General features: G+C 49.7%; 7 protein-coding genes across 7 annotated transcripts; 6 read left to right on the forward strand and 1 right to left on the reverse strand.

Annotated features, from left to right (window-relative positions):
* Nucleotides 1-987: 987 nt before the first annotated feature.
* On the reverse strand, nt 988-2312 carry BDV14DRAFT_195733 (uncharacterized protein; the record flags this gene model as incomplete). The annotated part of the gene is made up of 5 exons (XM_073772277.1): nt 988-1339; nt 1408-1790; nt 1859-1963; nt 2022-2041; nt 2099-2312. 5 exons carry the CDS (start codon nt 2310-2312, stop codon nt 988-990), a joined length of 1074 nt encoding a protein of 357 aa, XP_073632425.1.
* A 1006-nt stretch (nt 2313-3318) lies between these two features.
* BDV14DRAFT_209807 (SDR family oxidoreductase) lies at nt 3319-4355 on the forward strand (the record flags this gene model as incomplete). The annotated part of the gene is made up of 3 exons (XM_073775742.1): nt 3319-3831; nt 3918-4205; nt 4290-4355. 3 exons carry the CDS (start codon nt 3319-3321, stop codon nt 4353-4355), a joined length of 867 nt encoding a protein of 288 aa, XP_073632426.1.
* Nucleotides 4356-5351: 996 nt separating this feature from the next.
* On the forward strand, nt 5352-6154 carry BDV14DRAFT_195735 (alpha/beta hydrolase; the record flags this gene model as incomplete). The annotated part of the gene is made up of 2 exons (XM_073772278.1): nt 5352-5765; nt 5819-6154. The coding sequence occupies 2 exons, from the start codon at nt 5352-5354 to the stop codon at nt 6152-6154; spliced, it is 750 nt and encodes a 249-aa protein (XP_073632427.1).
* Nucleotides 6155-7226: 1072 nt separating this feature from the next.
* BDV14DRAFT_195736 (uncharacterized protein) lies at nt 7227-8584 on the forward strand (the record flags this gene model as incomplete). Its single annotated transcript, XM_073772279.1, has 4 exons — nt 7227-7400; nt 7484-7591; nt 7655-8061; nt 8134-8584. The coding sequence occupies 4 exons, from the start codon at nt 7227-7229 to the stop codon at nt 8582-8584; spliced, it is 1140 nt and encodes a 379-aa protein (XP_073632428.1).
* A 3917-nt stretch (nt 8585-12501) lies between these two features.
* Nucleotides 12502-13224, forward strand: BDV14DRAFT_83993 (uncharacterized protein). Its single transcript, XM_073777650.1, has one exon. It carries the CDS (start codon nt 12645-12647, stop codon nt 13080-13082), a length of 438 nt encoding a protein of 145 aa, XP_073632429.1. The 5' UTR covers nt 12502-12644; the 3' UTR covers nt 13083-13224.
* Nucleotides 12919-14984, forward strand: BDV14DRAFT_164586 (DUF2841 domain-containing protein). The gene is made up of 5 exons (XM_073767205.1): nt 12919-13253; nt 13311-13497; nt 13569-13997; nt 14062-14247; nt 14306-14984. Exons 1-5 carry the CDS (start codon nt 13143-13145, stop codon nt 14818-14820), a joined length of 1428 nt encoding a protein of 475 aa, XP_073632430.1. The 5' UTR covers nt 12919-13142; the 3' UTR covers nt 14821-14984.
* Nucleotides 14985-15211: 227 nt separating this feature from the next.
* Nucleotides 15212-17535, forward strand: BDV14DRAFT_164589 (glycerophosphocholine acyltransferase). The gene is made up of 3 exons (XM_073767206.1): nt 15212-15440; nt 15649-16515; nt 16564-17535. The coding sequence occupies exons 2-3, from the start codon at nt 15713-15715 to the stop codon at nt 17252-17254; spliced, it is 1494 nt and encodes a 497-aa protein (XP_073632431.1). The 5' UTR covers nt 15212-15440; nt 15649-15712; the 3' UTR covers nt 17255-17535.
* Nucleotides 17536-17538: the final 3 nt, after the last annotated feature.

The raw sequence follows: 17538 nt of genomic DNA on the forward strand, positions 1-17538 counted from the left end.
TGGTCACCCACCATACTACTAACCAGCCGGCGTGTGGCTTAAGTACGGCTGAGCGGACGGGAAGCCCTGTTTTCCACACCCTGTGGTCGTATGTATTAAGTATGAGTCAATCAAGTTTGATATAATACGCACGGTACATTCCCAGGGAGAGATTGGGTAACTCCAAGTGAGCTAAATGTAAGGATTGAAAGGTTATACAAGAGTGGTTCCAACTCTGCAAGAAATCTAACTATAGTACGGGATTACCAATAGAGATATCTACAACTTTGATAATTCCAACAACACAACGGCCTGCAAGTCCCGAGAAAACGTATATGTGAAAGACATACCCAAAGCGCAACTCGCCGATTATACCCGTTGTCATGGGGAACCACCACTGGAAAATTTTCACAGCCCTACTCCGTATTGCCCACACAACTTCTCGTCGGCAATTTCACGCGCTCAAGAATGGCCTTTTCAGATCCCCTTTTCGTGCCTATGCAACTGCCTTTCTGAGCACGGCGCCGCAAAGAGCCGTCTCATCCTCGCGTGGAGGTTTTAGTCTGATGTGTTTACAATTACTCCATATCAGGTATCGAGGCTCGGTAGAACGAGTAGTACTTGAAGAATGCGATGCCGGCAAAGCCAAAGCTCAGAGATATGTACAGGAGAGTGGAAGGGGCCGAGAACGGAGGAGCCCAGGGGTGCTGCGCTGTCATCATTGTCACTGCCGGTGCATGACGAACTATCAATGGTTAGTTTCTTCCTCAGCTGCGGTTTGAGAGAGAAGTCGGCGTAGGATGAATCACGCGTGGGGTAACTGGGAGATGTGGCTAGGAAGAGGGCGAGCTAGGTGGATATGGGTCAAGGGTGAGACTGATAGATTATATAATATGGCAAGCCACGTAAAGTTATGCAGAAGCTAGTTGCTAATACAAGTGACATGCAGTATCAAATATCTCCAATTGTCCACTTGACAATATTGAGCTTCAAGGGTTCGAGTGCTAGCTAATATCGACTACTCCGCGCTGCCGCAGTGCCGTCAAGGAAATGCTTCGGCTTATTTCTTTGTTCTTTATCATTCCCTAGCACCACTACCTGTTGTTCCAGGGACTCGGAACTCGAAGACGCCGACGCCGAGATAATCCTGCCAAGCGAATACCTCCAGCTCGAAACAAGAGGCGTTTGCAGCATGTGCTGGAAGAATCTCGGCACGGAGGGCAGACAGGCAGCGATAATACCGCCTGAGATCTCGGGAATTGTGCACAGGCCCAGGAGGTACAGCTGGTAGGACTGGTTATTTGCCGTATTGTAGAGTGCGAGGCCGTAGTGGATTTTGAGGGCTGCGCCGGTGGTTGCTCTGTGGTAGAGATAAATAATGAGTATGGTACCTATCGGAAGTAGAAATAGGTGAAAAGGGTAGCACACATTACTCCAAACAAAAACACAACAGAAACAGCCCTCTTCCGCCGCGGCGGCATCTGCAGTTTCCAGATCTTCAAGTGAGGGAGGACAAGGATGATCAGGTCAGAGAGCGTGTTGATTGTGCCCGCGACGACGATCTGGAGCTCCGTGTTCAGACATGTACCATCTGCTATGAGTACATCCCAGGCCTTTGAGATCGGGCGGCAGGAGAAAATCACTGTGAAGGTGAGGATGGTATAGTAGATGAGATTCAGCCAGATAAACACGTGGCAGGTCCAGAAGAAGTAATCGCGCGTTAAGCTGAAGACTTCAAGGAGTTGGCGGAGGATGGAGAGTTTGACGAAGAAGATGCAGATTGAGTAGAGTATAAGGCCGATGTGGAACCACTGTGGATTACACGGGTAGCGGTTAGTATGGTACCTTGGTGAGGTAGTGCTAGGATGATGAAGCATACATATAACAAGGAGATAAAGTCCCGCAGTTGCAAGTTCCATTGGTCTATACCTGGGGCGATGTCCCCAATTCTCCAGGCTACCGGAAAGTATCCAATGGATAATGCCTGGACGTGCAGTGTCAGATCGGGAATGGTATTGGACAAAAGAATCAAGAGATTGTACCCAGGCCAGAATGATCGCGTCTAGTACTGTATGTTAGCAGCTTAGTCGATCTTTCTCTCAGTCAAGGAGCGTCTCACAGTCAGATATCCTGAACTGTCGGATAATAAAAGCCTTGGTATAGATGCGAATAGCAAAACAGATAAATGCCAGACTCCAGCCGACCAAGATCATCGCTCGCCCGACGGTTTGCAGGTTTGGAGGATTGTCAAAGTTAGGGTCCGTGCCTGGAGCAGGAGGACCAGCTGGCCCTTCAAGAAGGGCTTCACGCAGTTCAAGTGAAAGTGATGCCATTTTGTATTGACACAAAGAGGGAGCGTTGTATCCAGAATGAGAGTCCAAGGAACTGGACCTTAGAGAGACGATATATAGCAAGAGGGAAGCTGACATGATGTCAGCCAATTGGTCCTATACACAACTGGTAACATGCTTCATGCAGTCATCTGAGACCCAGCCTCGTATAGACGCCGTGACCAAAAGAATAAGCGAAAGTATCACTAATTGTCAAAGAGTCAAAGGAGACAAGACTGGCCGCTACGACAGTCCAAAGCCGTAGGTTGAGGGGATAAAAAGCATCGTGCAGCAAGGCGCTGGGCAACTCGGGGCCGAATTTTGATTCCATTTGGCCGGGAATTAAGCACACAAACCGGGTCGAGGCAGGATAAGCAAAGAGGTGCAAGGTTGAAGACCACTGCAAAGCAAACAGGACTGGCTAAAATGGAAACCCCCCCCCCCCCCCCTACTGTTTCCTCGTATAATTCATTCATTGGCAAGAAAGTGACAAGGGCCGTTGGACTATCAGATGCTTGATTCCAGGCCCCACCAGGGAACATTACATTTATCCACCAAGGAGCCGCTTCATATGGAGTATTGACAGCAATGTTTGACCAGAAAGCTCCGATCCCAATGTCGACCGTGCTCAGCCGCCGCCAAGTGGTCACTCAAAGACCAATCAGTGCAAATTTATATCCTGTGTAACCTGCAGCAGCCAATAGTAATCACCTGGTGTAACTGCTACGTGGTAGGGGACTTCCAGGGTTCTGAAGGGGATTCATAATCCCCTGACCTAAACATAGCACAGTTGAGAACAGACATAGTGAAGACTTGCTGTTCATTCTAAAAGCAATGTAATGAGGCTTATTCAGCTTATGAAGAAAAACGAAGACAGTGAATAGATGAACTACCCCATTCCAGACTCCCTTGTTCTCCTCTGCGAAATTTAAATATTTCCCCTTTCCCTCTCGACACCTGCAGCCTCGTCACCCTAAACCTTCAGGCACGGTCATAAACCAGCTCTACCATGGCAGAACCGACTTCTTTCGCACTTATAACCGGCTGCAGCTGCGGAATCGGCAAAGAGCTCGCAATCGCCTTCGCCGCCCGCGGCGTCACCGTCCTCGCCACAGCGCGACGCACTGAATCCCTCGCCGACCTAACAAACAAATACAGCAACATCGAAGCTTTCGCACTCGAGCTCGGCAACCCCAATGGCGACAAGGAGTGTATCGAGAAGTTAAAAGATGCAGTTTCCGAGCGCACGGGCGGCAGACTAGACTTTCTCGTCAACAACGCGGGCACGCATTATGCTTCGACTGCGCTGGACGCTGAAATGAACGAGGTTGAAACGCTTTTTCGGATTAATGTCTTTGCAGTCATGCAGATGTGTCAGGTATTCATGTCGCTTCTTCGTCAGTCGCCAAGCGGACGCATCGTGCAGATTGGAAGCGTGACGAGGGACGTGCCTATGGTGTGGCAGGCGGCTTATAATGCTTCTAAGGCTGCGTTGAGTCAGTACTCTAAGACGCTTCGGTTGGTACGTCTTACCTTCAATTACAGTTACAATTACATTCCTCAAAGCCCGCTCTCTGCCCATCCAATCTAACCTATTTGCTTTTGCAGGAAGTCAAACCCTTCAACATCGAGGTAATCGAGATAGTAACCGGCTTTGTGCAAAGTAACCTTCTCCACCACGGCTTCCACGCCCCAAAGACATCCCTCTATCTCCCCCTCAAGCAAGCCATTGAGGAAATCAAGTACCAAGGCAACGAAAATGGCATGCCGCCAGATGCGTACGCTAGGACTGTTGTTGCAAAGGTGATGAAGGCACGGGTTGGCCCTGAGATATGGGAGGGTGCGATGGCGCGCTCTATTCGCTTCCTTGTTCTCTTTTTCCCGTTGACGATACTGGTAAGTCAATCATTTCGCCTAATTTAGGTGATCTTGTTTGCCTCTGTCGTTTGGAAATCTTGGCTGATTTTAGGTATTGTGTAGAATTTGATTTGGTATAGAAGGTTCAAGCTCGGTTCCTTGCAGGCTCGTGGGGATGACAAACACTAGAGACACTTTGAAGCTGGAAAAGGTCATGATCTATCTTTTGCTGCTTGTAACAGAGCAATACTCAATACATCAGGCTGACTTGTCGGCGGAGTTTTTGAGAGACCTTTGTGGCGCGTTAATTGCGAAGATAGAGGAAACAGGGATCGGTGCGTCTCAGGGTGACATTTCTTCTGCTGAAGGACCTGAGCCGAAAGCGAGCCCAAGTACACTACAGGCACTGGGGACGAAGGGTGTAAGTGCACGTGCTGTAACCCGACATTCGTGGCCCATGCGACTCCAGAACAGATGCAGGATAGAAAAAATCAAGAGTCCCATTTCACGCTTGAGTCAGCAATCGCCTCCTTCGACTTCTAGCTCGAGCAGTATGACGCCAGGACTGGAATTTGAGAATCCGTCAAAGGGGACAGTGGAGGCTGATGACGAGAATATAGGTTAAATAGCGTTCTCTGTGGCTTTAGGAGAAATCACTGCTGATGTATCGCCCTGTCGGAGCATGACCGTCTTGTACTCTTTCTCCCTTATTTTTGTCAAATCTAGAACTCATTACCCAAGCTTTCAAGAGTTTTTCCTAGTACAGCCGCTTGGTTCCGGTGTCGGCTGGCCCCATTCAACGTATGATAGACCCACCAGTCGGCTTGTAGATTCGGCAGGTATGGATGTGGGTTGAATCTTCTCTCTTACGCTTCACGACCTTTTTCCCTTGTCAAATGAGTTTCAGCGTCCGGATTTAACGCGCATGTCACCAATAAACCATTAACCGGGCCTCTTCACACGAGACTTTTGTCTGCATCAAAGTCCTTATTGTAAGCCATGTACCAGGACCTACGAAGCCAAGCGGAAACTCACGACATCCACTTCAAACCCCGCCGCAGATCCCGCGTGGCTAGGGGCGAACCGTTGTATAAAGTGTCAGAGACAGTCGTTCCTTGTAGTTCTAAGCGTATCCCGAACGCCATTCTATAACCACAAGAAATCTGATAGGTGCGAGCAAGCAATATGGCGTCGAACCCCACCGTTCTCTTCTCAATTGGAGCATGGATTCTACCTTCCACCTTTCATACCGTCCGGAATTTGCTCGCAGAGAAAGGCATCTCGTCCGAAGCACCCGCACACCCCTCTATCGGTGCCGAGCCCCCGAACAAAACACTTGCAGATGACGTCGCGTCTCTACGCTCTTCTTTAACAAAACTGGTCGAGACAGAAGGAAAGGACGTTACTGTCGTCGCCCATTCCTACGGTGGCGTTGTTGCCTCAGCGGCTGTGGAAGGTCTAGCAAAGAAGGAGCGCGAGACAGCAGGGCAAAAAGGCGGCGTTATAAGGGTTGTCTATGTCGCTGCTTTTGTTCTTGACAAGGGAATGTCACTCTTTGATACGCTGGGTGGCCAGTATCAAGATTGGATGAAGGTTGATGTGCGTTATTGTTTCGATATACAGGAGATTATATTGGGCTAATTCGTGACCAGGGCGACTATGTACGCTGTGACGGCGACCCCAACGTCGCAATGCACGACTTGACTCCTGAAGACCAGAAAAAATGGCAGGCTGAGCTGCAGCACATCTCGAAAGCAGTCTTTTCAGGCGTCCAAACTTACGAGTCGTGGCACCGGATTCCGACCGCTTATGTCCTCTGCGAGGATGATCGGGCATTACCGCTCCAGTTTCAAGAAGCTATGGCAGCGAAGATGGGTACTGAGCTGATGTATCGCTTGAAGAGCTCACACTCGCCATTTTTGAGCATGCCGGAGAAGTTGGTTGATATTTTGGAGCAAGTGGTATACAAATCAAAGACGTCAATATAGGGTAGCCTTGAGAATAATATTGGAACCGGGGGGACCGCTGCATCTTATGATCTGTTTCTGTTGTCTTCTTGGCCCAACACCTATCCATAAACAGCTGCACCTAACCTAATTGTTAGCCCTTTCCGTTCTAGGTCCAAAGCTGGGTGGCCGGTCGTTCCTTCTGTAATGGAAGTCGCTCCTTCCCTGTCTATCCTCTGCAGCGGTTGCTACTTCCTTCGCTTGCATTCGAACGCCGTCTGCCAGGGAAAGGGCGATCGGTCCAGTACCCATGGAAGGAGCTATCATTACTTCAGCCATATAAGTCGGGTGTCGCCCCTGGTTACCGCTGCAGTCGCACCTACGGGGATGGCCTCGCTTTCAAGATTTAACTTGCCACGACATCTCAAAAGTCAAATACAATACTATGAAACTGAACAATCCTTATCATGCCCTACAAGTTATATGTCATCGACAATTCGCTACTTCGGCCGTTGTCCGACATGTTCCTGTCGCACCAGTCCTGTGGTCGACCTACCTTGGAGTGATCAGACAATTCCATTTAGGGCTAGCCGCGTAGGCGAAGCCCTAACTTCTACCTCTTCAACAACCAAACTTTCGAATAACGAATCATAATGTTGCTCTATCCAGAGTTTATCGTATATAGGTATTATGTTCGGCTTTCCCCGACCTTGACGCCGAAAGCAGACATATACCTTCTTAACCGACTCAACCGAACCATAGTTCTGCTCTCCAAATTGCGACCGGAGCTCGGCCGCAAGAGAACCCTTGGATCCATTTCAACGCAGCAACCTAGAATCCTCTTATTTCGGCCCCAATTACCTTGATTCCTGAGTCTCCACTTGAGCTCGTCAATGTCACCTTCTTCTCGGTCGGAACTATCACCGAGCCTCAACCATGGAAGACCCTGGCAGCATGACAAAACTTCACTCATCACCCCACGTTCTCCGCCCAGACGGCATGATCGGAGTTCAGTTCTGCTTCTAATCTATACATCCCGTCTTTTTCTAGCGCCATGCTTGGTATGGTTGAGTCAAATATCGGCCTCGCGATGTGAGCGCAAAAATCATTCAGTATGCCGCATGCGACAGGACATCGGGATGGCGCGGAGGACATCGCATACCAGATTTGGGTTGGGACAATTGTCACAGTTCTCGCTGCGACTATCGCAGTGGTTCTGCGATTCATCTCGCGATACATTGCAAAGGCTGGATTTTGGTGGGATGATTGGGTTATTGTAGCTTCGCTGGTATGCTTCTTTTTCTCCTTCCCTTTGTGAATATCTCCAGCAGACGGTTAGTATAAGAGGCTAACGACCATTTCCAATGATAGCTTGTCAACTGGGCAATGGCAATCACGCGCTGGGTTCAGGTTCTGAACTTCCACTTTGGTGACCACGCACAGAACATTCCTCTTCAAGATATCATAGACTACCAACAGGTATCTCACACATGACAAACCAAACTCTCTTTCCTATAATACTAACAACTCGTATCTCATCAGAGCTTCATGGCCATCCAACTAGTCTACTTCACAAACGCCGTCCTCACAAAAGCCTCCCTCCTCCTCCTCTACCAACGCATCTTCAGCGTCATCCAACGCTTCCGCTACGCCCTCTTCATCTCCTGGTTCCTAATAACAGCCTACTTCGTCGCCTGCGTCATCGCGTCAATTCTAGGCTGTATGCCCGTCTCCTATCTCTGGGACCGTTTCGCAGGCACAGACCCAGAAGAAAATAATAATGCGCCGGAATCGTGCTTCAACGAGGTTGCGTTCTTCCGCTGGAACGGCATCGCGAATATGCTTCTTGATGTGCTGATGCTTTTTCTTCCGATTCCCATGGTTTGGCATATGTCTACGACGTTGCGGCAGAAGTTGTTGCTTACGGGGATTTTTACGGTGGGGGGTTTGTATGTCATGTCTCTTGTTATCAACCCCAGCATTGTTGTGTGGGTTGGATACTGACTATATCATAATTGCAGCGTCTGCGTCGTCTCCCTCCTCCGCATCATATCCTTCGACACAAACGACCGAACAGACCCCACATACACACAGATCCCATCATCAATGTGGTCTTCCGTCGAGCAAGGAACAGGCATAGTCTGCGCTTGTCTCCCAACACTACGACCCCTCCGACGCTTATTCGGCCACCGATACCGTACAGAATCATGGAAAACATCCTCAAGCGACCACGGCCCGCCGAGCCCAATGTCTGCTTTAAACCCAGCTTCGAAGCGGTCTTCGGGTGTCCCGGGTGCAGAGCAGGAAGTTCCGGTTGCGCACGCTGGGTTTGGTGTTGGGTATGGAGTTGGTGGGACGACTGTGTTGGGGAGGTGGGCGGAGGGAGACGAGGATTTGCTTGAGGCTATGCGTGTTAGTACGAGGCAGATTTCTAGGGTAGGTAGTTCTGGCCTTGAGAGGCAAAATGTTTAAATACAGTGGCGTATCGGAAGGTTGGACCGTGGTCATGACATTGAACACACTATATGTTCATGGAAATCGAGTTCAAGTTCCAGTAGAAATTTACCTAGCTGCCGGTCAAGAGGTAGGACATATTCCACGGTTCAACCGATTCTTCCTGGTTGACTAATGACCATGTGTAAGATGGATAGGTAGGGACGGGTATACCTACTTATGTGTCAGAGAATACATAACATGCTGTTCCTAATCAAGTGTTCGCTTTTTTAGTTTAACATTATGCCACAAACAAATGGCATCTTGTTTTAAAAGCCCAGAAGAGATGCTATGACTAAGGTAGATCTAACATTCTATTTAGACGCCTTCCACCCGAAGTCACTGACATCCCCCAGTAGGTTGTCGCGACGGACGTGATGTAGCCGAGTGCACGAGCTCCTGAGATAATATTTATTGTACACGCATTTAGCAATGGTGCATACTACTCAGCAAAGCTTCAGGTAAGCAAATAATGTTTCCGTCCCGTCATTCACAGTTGTAGAGTCATCCCGTCTTATCGCACTCTGTCCTACAGACCAAATTCGCAAGACACTTAATGCCTTTGTCGCTTTCACTAGTATTTAGGTATTTCGAGGGCGAAGGTATCAACGAGGTTTCAAGTGCCGATGTTGCTACCTTAGGTCTTCCCAAATACTTGAAGGATTGATGATCATTTCGTCATTTCGCTTACGGTAATTGCTTTAGGACAATACCGGGCACTCCGTCGTGGGCTTCAAGCTGAAACCTGAAGCTAACGAACAAATGTCTGGCGAAGGAGACAGCATTTCCCTGTTCCAGTGGTGCTTACCCTACGGCAAGGTACCCTTCACTACGAACTTACCTACCGAGAAGGTTCTCCTTGCCGGCCAATGCTACCCTACGTCGTGCTCACATCATATCCTCACATTCAGGTCATATCCTGGCGACCCAGGTACCGTTATGGATGTCTCATGGGTTTCTGCCTGTTTGTAGATGCCGCCCCTCCAAGTGATGTCAGGAGGTGATTTAAATTATCAATAACGGGGTCATACGAGCATGGCTCTTTAACGTCATGACCATCTCAAACCAAGGTGCAGAGTCCTGACATGCGAGGCAGGGGCCGAGCCGTGACATAGGTGGCAACAGCTGCTGAAGGCCGTACAGAGCGACCTGCATCCTGCTTTACGCAAAGGCAGCGGAAAGACAAACAGGGTTGGAGGCTGATGGGCGCGTTGGTGATGCAGAGAGTGACGTTTTGCAGACGGCAAAGAAGATAGTAAACAGGGTCGGAATATCCGCGTTCGAGTTGCAACGCGTGCCACCAGATATTCCCGTAATTCATGGACAAAACCCAGTGAGATTGACCGAGGCGTATTTAGCGAGAAACTCTATTGATGCATGCAGACTGTGCCGCAGTCTCGTTGCTTTTGGCAGCAGCATCTGGACCCAAGTGTCAGCTCTTACGCCTAGAGCACCGTCAGTTGATCTGCATCAAACCGAACTCTCGATAGTTAATTTAGCAGGAAAGCAGGGCCCCTTGCTTGAACAATGCCACTGTGGCAACATATATCCACGACAGAAAGGCAAAGCGACCAGGTTCTGGCTCCTTCCAAGCATAGCAGACAGGAACGCGTCAAGGCTGCGTGTGCTCGTTGCAAGCGGCATACGGTACCACCACCATGATGGCAGCTCTTGTAGTGTTGAGAGGCTCTGGAGTAGTCGATCCTTTAGTGGTGTGAAGATTCGATCCGTCAATTCTGGGGTGGCATCGCCTCCGATCGGCCTTTGCCGCACTCCTGTCATGGCGCCGAGATGTTCCATAGCCAAAAACAATTAGTGAGCCAGAGCGGCATCAATAATGCTGTGTAACGCACCGCGGTCGTCTCTTGTGGCATTGGAGAAGATGATGGGATGGGATCGATCAGATTTCCCATGGTTTATTGCCATCCTGAACATGTATAACATATCGCCAAAAATATCCTGGGCCACCCAAGTGGAGAGTAAAGTTCCGTCTTGACTGCTTAAGGCGAGCAATGCAGATGGTGGAGTACGGAAGTCTCATGTGGACCATCTCTTTCGCTTGGGTAGTCTATGTATCAAATCCAAGCCAGATCCCCGGGACGACCCCAGGACAATGGATTCACGCCGTTCCTTGTCAGGCCTGAGCTTACTAGTCAGAAAGAAGGAAGGTAGCATCGGTTCACGATCTGTGGGCTCAGACGGATATAGCGAGATAGGGACACATACGCAAATCATTGGGGGTGAGGTACTCCCGCAGTGCTTACGGGGTAATCCGAAGACCCATTTGATACATAAACGATACATAAACGATGAGCATCGTAAAGATAGACTTAATATTGCATGAGAGATTAGGATACCGAGCACTCCTGCTGGTTTTGAGCGATTCCGTACATCATGCAGCGACGATGTCCCGGTAGGTGTTGCGTTCGAGGAACAATAGTGGCCGCAAGAGGACGTGGGAAATGGGGGATGGAGATTATGACTGAGTCCTTTCAGGGTCATCAAGGTGGACCGATGATGAGACGATCGAGTCCGGGAGCCTTTCACCAGTCGATTCATCGACTTTCTTCGGCTTTCTGGCTCTGTGGGGCTGTTTCCGAACGGAATCCAGCTGGTTCAAGGATTTGTGCAAAGCAAAGTGTTCTCGAAAGGGCCCAAGTGGAAGCTCTGATTTGTCCTGTGGGGTCGCCTGCATACCGGGAAAGTGCGAGACGTTCAATTTCGTGCCTGTGCGATAGATCATTTTTAGAAGTACGTTCGGCGTAGCTCGGGCCCCGGAGCCAACCAAGCCACATCTGCACCGGCTGTCTGGCAGCGACTTCCGTCCACACGACACTGCGAGTAAGTCGAATTCCAATCAGAATCATATTATCATCGACGAGTCAGGGTAAGAAAGGGGAAAAAGAAAGTATTATCGTCCCCGTTTCCCCGCAAAACATGAAAAGTCTCGGTTCTTTTCGGTCTCGGCCTCGCCCCTGCCCATGTCTGAAACAGATCGAGATCGAAAGCTATTATTCTCTTGTTGTGCGAAGGCGCAAGATTAGTCTTTTGCCAGACTGTCGGGAGAGGTCCGTGTGCTGTTGTTGCAAGATGTCTTCGTTTCCGAGTCATTTTGATGCATGTGCCCGATAAGGCTCTCAAGGCCCTCATCATGTCCATTGAGGCGACCAATGGGTTGTAGTCCAATTGGCACCTTGGGATTCGAGACCCGTTCTCGCTTCCTGGTCTGAATTGAAATGGTCTGGGCCAATTTTGAAGGAGTTTTCTGAGGCTCTGATGTGAAGTTGTTGATTTCGAAGTCCAAGTTGATAGATCTCGTCCAGCTTAACAATAAGCTTCAACTGTTGAAATTATGCTCTCAGGCGAGATCTGGGGTCCGTGAGCGGTTGGCAGTGATCGGCGGTCAGCAATGGACACTTGATGGCCTGTTTCTCCATAGCCGGTACGTCAGTCATCCAAGCGAGGGAACCATCCTCACTGGTTGACAATGCCCCCTCAGACGCAGACTATCGAAGTGCCGAATTCAGCTCCAGTCAATGAGCGAGCTTATTGGTATCTTACCTTGCCACCTAATAGGAGGCTAAGTGCTGTCTCGATCAAGCTGTGGATTAGACAGTCGAGAATCAAGCCTGAAGCGGCGAGTTGAGGCGCGCAGACAGCTTAAACCACTGTATTGACAAATCAAGTGACCCGGAGTCCCACGCCCGGGTCTGTCTGGGATGGTCCTTGGGATCGTACTGACAGCTTTTTCCATCTCGGGCTGAAATGTCGCGCCAGAGAAGTTAAGGCCAGTTCTGATTGTGCGGGAAAAAGCTTCCTTTATGTGCCTAGGCGCCGGGAACTGATCGGCGTCAATACTGGCATTGTTGAGCAATAGTCGTTCTGTAGGTCTGCATCAAGCGACTTATCCGCCCGGGGCAGTAGCGGATTCATTAAAAATGATAAGCTGCGAACTCTGGTAGCCATACCGAGCAGTAGTCCTAGGCATGAAACGCGAGGTTATCACCACTGTCCCAGTACTTGACTGCTTTCAATTAGAATGCAATCGGCAGACAGGGTATATTTTCCGTCTTGTCGTACTAAACGGCGAGTTCAAAGTACTGCAGAATCGAAAGAGACAATCCTTGTCGAAAGGAATCATAGCGGCATCAAGCGCCCAACGTTTCAGGATATGGAGACTGGGCCAGCCTATGGGACAATATTCTCCAGCGGCTGGCCTTTTCTGTATGTATTTGTTTTCCTTGCATTAGCCCGAACGTCATGCCAGCCACAACGGCGCAGCGACAGAGATGGAAGACTGACATGGTACTTTTTACACCTGCATTTTGCCATTAGGCTCGGTCTGGGCATCATGAAAATGATATATTTGGGCTTGCCCAACCTGCCTATGATGTTCTCGAAAGTTAATTCCGCAGACTTCAATCAGCGACGGTCGGCTTGCTCACATTCGGTCATCCAAGCTTCACTGCATATCTGAAGCTCTTGGAATTCAAAAGCCGGCTCAGCCCTTTCGCACTCAAGTGGTGTGTCATTGAACATGGTTGATACCACATATCGGATGGACCCGATGGCGCAGTCCGCAATGATCAAGGACGAACAGCGACAGCTGTTGTCGTATCAGGATATGACTGCGCAATCAGGATCAACTGTATGATCTAGGCCCCACTAAAAGCGCGATATCCATACTAATCCTCATGGTGTCTAGGACTTCCAGTGCAGTCAGCCTATACAGAGCGCTCTGCCGTATGCTCATTTTGCCGTCATGTATATAAACCATCGGGGGGAGCTTCGGACAGAGGCGTCACCATCGATAGCCGGTTACGAGAACACGATATTCAGCGAGGAAGTGCAACAGCGGTTCTTGAGGCTAGCTAATGGAGAGTGGCAACAAGGTAAGTTTAGGGAGTTGAGAAGAAAAGAGAAGATTGTGGGAAGGAACCCGGAAGCTCACTTTTTCCCGCAGGTGTCTTGTCCAACCCTCCCGCTTCCTCCTGGTACCACCCGACATTACCAAGACCTACTGGCCTCATTCCCTGTGAGTGGCAGTCTCTTCAGAGCAAGCGACACAGGCGCGGCTCCCGGCGCGTTGATTCTGCACTCGGCCATGCATGGGAACCACCGTCTCCCAACCCGACTCTGAAGCGATCAACACTTCGCGTGGGACAGACCAAGCTCCTACGGACGTACTACGAGAAAGCCTTCCACTGCTTTCAACAACTCAACTGCCGCGTCATCTCGAAAGCGTTCATCAAATTCGTGGAGCCGCGCAAGCAAGTGAATTTCCCTTACAACGGGAAGCGAGGGTCCAAGGAGAATGACCCTGAAAAGACCAAGCCAAAATGGTGGCCTGCGGGTGTTAGACATAGGGAACCTGATCATCTCCCAAAGAATGGTAAGATGTCGTGCTGTGTCATTTCGTGGCGTTCGGATGTACTGACTCTAGGCTATGGCGACAGAGCGGATACGCCTTCTGGTACATATTCTTTGCGAGCTGAGAGAAAGCCATGGGGTCACGGCCGAGAAGTTGAGGGACGCCGGTCAGGATGTGAGACGACAGATGACACCGGCGATTCGCTTGCAAATACTGGACGAGATCTTCTATGTTCGCGGGATGGAGGAGCTATACCTGGACGGAAAAATAAGTATGACTGCTCCTGCTACAATCATTAAGTCACCGACTAACCTAACCAATCTCAAAAGGCGGCGACACAACAATCCATGTGTCTCATGTCCACGTCGAGGATCAATTAGGAGGACTCACAATTAGCGACAATATCCATCAGCCGCTTTCAACGATTTCAACCACCCACAGAGACCAGCAGGCCGAACGACGGTCATACCGTGATATATCCATAGTTACCGAAGACGCCTACGCTCATTCACAGCCTTTGAGGAACGGCAAGCGACGAGCGGACTTTGACTTCGATCAGTTTATGCCTCCGTCACCTTGTTCATCCATCAGTCGGAAGAGCTCGATGGAGAGAAGCACATCTGCCTACTCATCCGACATAGACCCAGCCATACTAGCAGGTCCCGAGCCTGGTAGAAGCCCAAGCATGCCTCAGGGCTCTCATCCTTCCGGTTCCACCTCATTACCCGATCTCTTCGCCAATCAGTTCGCGATCAATTCTGCAGGACAAAGTTCTCAGGCTGGGATATGGAGCACACTCGCGGCCCCGAGCATGCAAGCTCCGTACTCTTTCTCTGCATACTGAAGGTTGGCGGTGTTTTGGATTTTACTGCTTCGTTCATTCTATATATTTTCAGGCACTGTTCTGCCTTCCGGGTTCCTGACACAGATGCATTTGTTGGCGGCTACTCGTGTACTAATTAGCGTATTAATCAACTTGCTTCAGAGTCATTCTAAATGAAAGTTCCTGTGTGTTATATCATTCTGACTATCTTATCAATCAGAGTCGATACTCCGTAAAGTATGCTCAAGTTGTACAGTGTTCTGGTCCCTGTCTGCCTGAGGCGTCACTTGCCACTCCTCAGGCCCGCTCCAGGCGGTCGAAGGCCACGGGATCTGCGCCCAGAGATCCAACCCCATCAGGAGCTTTGGCCAACCACAGTTCACAACGCGTGCACACCCAAAACTGCGTCATTCCCATTGCTCTCTCCTTCCCATCCTCAACTCTCGTCTTCCCTCCTTTGCCGCCCCGTGCTCGTTTTCTCTTGCTCTGATTGTCCTCTTCTCAAACACTAGCCCACGGTCATGCGCCTTGGACGTTAACGGTCACTGGTGCATCTTTTCTCGATTCCCCAACTCATCCAGAGTTCGTCTACTCCGCGCCTCCGCTGAGGAACTGATAAGTTAGTGCTGCTCCAAAGCGAGGTAAGGCTTTTATACACCCCGCCTTTAAATCCCCTCTGTGTTGGTGCGATAAGACTTTCATCTTTTGTTGCCTTTGTCTCTCTTTCAGTGTTGTCTGCTACCTTCTTTTGATCCTCGTCCCGTCCGCAACTGCAGCGAGCTTGTTTACTTGCATGCCAAAATCTCCAGACAGAATCATGGGCTTGCTAACACTCGCGCGATTTCTCAGCCGGCCATACCCACACGACAGTCGTCACGGCCCTACGATATTCTCCTTTCAACAGAAACTCCTTATGGACGAAGGCGGCTACCACCAACGAGGCAACTCGGACGCGAAGAGCGTTTCTTCGCCCGAGCTGCAAGCGATGGAAGACATACTAGACTCGGAATCCGATTACTTCTCTCCTCCCGTATCGCCATCTATCAGACCTAGCTTATCGCGAAGCTCCTTCTCCTACCAAGATGACTGGGAAACATTTCCACCGCTTGACCAGCTTACCGTCTTTGACCTTCTCGACAATCTGTCTCTGTCTCAGCGACTCGAGAGGCTGCAGCGTTCCTTGAACTCACAAAGAGAGAAGGTCAAGAAGCAGCAGGAAAAGATACGGTCAACCTCAAAGGTTGCCAGGGACCGCGTCGTGGGCGAGTGGAAACGGAGAGTGCCCACCGCCGATGAACAGCTAGAGAAATACCGTCGTCGGATGAACGCTGGAGTCGAGCGTCTGTCTAGACGATGGAATGCCGCGTCTTCGGTTACACTGCGTGAGAAGATCTCGTTTATAGCCGGTGTTCTCAACATCTTCATCAGCGGCTATCTACTTGGATCCTTCCCAGAGTTCTTTCACATCTGGTTCAGCGTGCAGCTTGCCTACTTCATGCCGATCCGGTTCTACAGGTACCACTCGATTGGGTACCATTATTTTCTCGCGGATCTCTGCTATTTCGTCAACCTCCTATGTATGCTCTCGTTCTACGTGTTCCCTCAGTCAAAGAGACTCTTTATTAGCACATTCTGCTTGGTATTCGGAAACAACGCAGTTGCGATTGCAATGTGGCGGAACTCCATGGTTTTCCATAGCATGGACAAGGTCGTCAGGTAAGTTTCAACCTTGTGGTACAAATATTCAGTAATTGACCAGATCAGTCTGTTTATCCATATCATGCCTCCCGTAACCCTCCACTGCATTGTCCACTTGACACCCATGGACATGTTGAAGGAGAAATTCCCGGCAGTCTACGATATAAAAACAAGCGATCCTAGCTCTCCCGAGCACTACGGTCTTCCGTCGATGATGCTATGGGCCACCGTTCCGTACATTGTCTGGCAGTTGTCTTACCACCTGTTCATTACCATTCGTCGGGCGGATAAGATCGCAGCTGGTCGCCCAACCAGCTTTACCTGGCTCCGCAAATCTTATGCAAAGGCTTGGATTGGTCGACTCGTCCTCAGCCTGCCTGAATATTTCCAAGCACCAGCATTTATGATGATTCAGTACCTCTATGCGTTGTTGACCATGATCCCATGCCCTCTCTGGCTTTGGTACCGATGGGCAAGTGGAATCTTCATCACCTGCCTTTTCATCCTGAGTATCCACAATGGCGCGACCTACTACATTGATGTGTTTGGCAAGCGCTTCCAGAAGGAGCTCGAGCAGTTGAAGAAGGATGTCGCGCGATGGCAATCGAGCCCTGAGGGTGCAATGACACCTATCACTCCCGGAATTGCCACCGTCACTTCTGTTGATGGAAAGGGATCTGACAAGGCCAGTATCGAGAAGATCCCTCTTCTCGATTCCACTGGAGTTTCCACAGCCGTCGAAGGCGGCACGAAATGATCTTATCGAACTGGATGACGTATGAACACCACGAATCGCACTAATACATTAATGCCCCCTACTTTGTCTTTTGGAGCACAGTCTGGACCTTGTCGCATTGGATGGTCACCCATGATACCCAACTTTTCACCGTTCGTTATTTATAGCCTGTCTTTCTTTCCTTGCGTTGCAACTGTTTTGCGTACACAGATACATGATCTTACAGTGACTGTTTTGTTAATATTGATACTACTTATATATTGCTTTAACTAGATATTAGACTGTTGATAATTTATTTTGAATCA

This window comes from Aspergillus stella-maris, assembly GCF_047715825.1.
Source record: "Aspergillus stella-maris strain CBS 113639 unplaced genomic scaffold BDV14scaffold_4, whole genome shotgun sequence".
NCBI classification, from domain to species: Eukaryota; Fungi; Ascomycota; class Eurotiomycetes; order Eurotiales; family Aspergillaceae; genus Aspergillus; species Aspergillus stella-maris.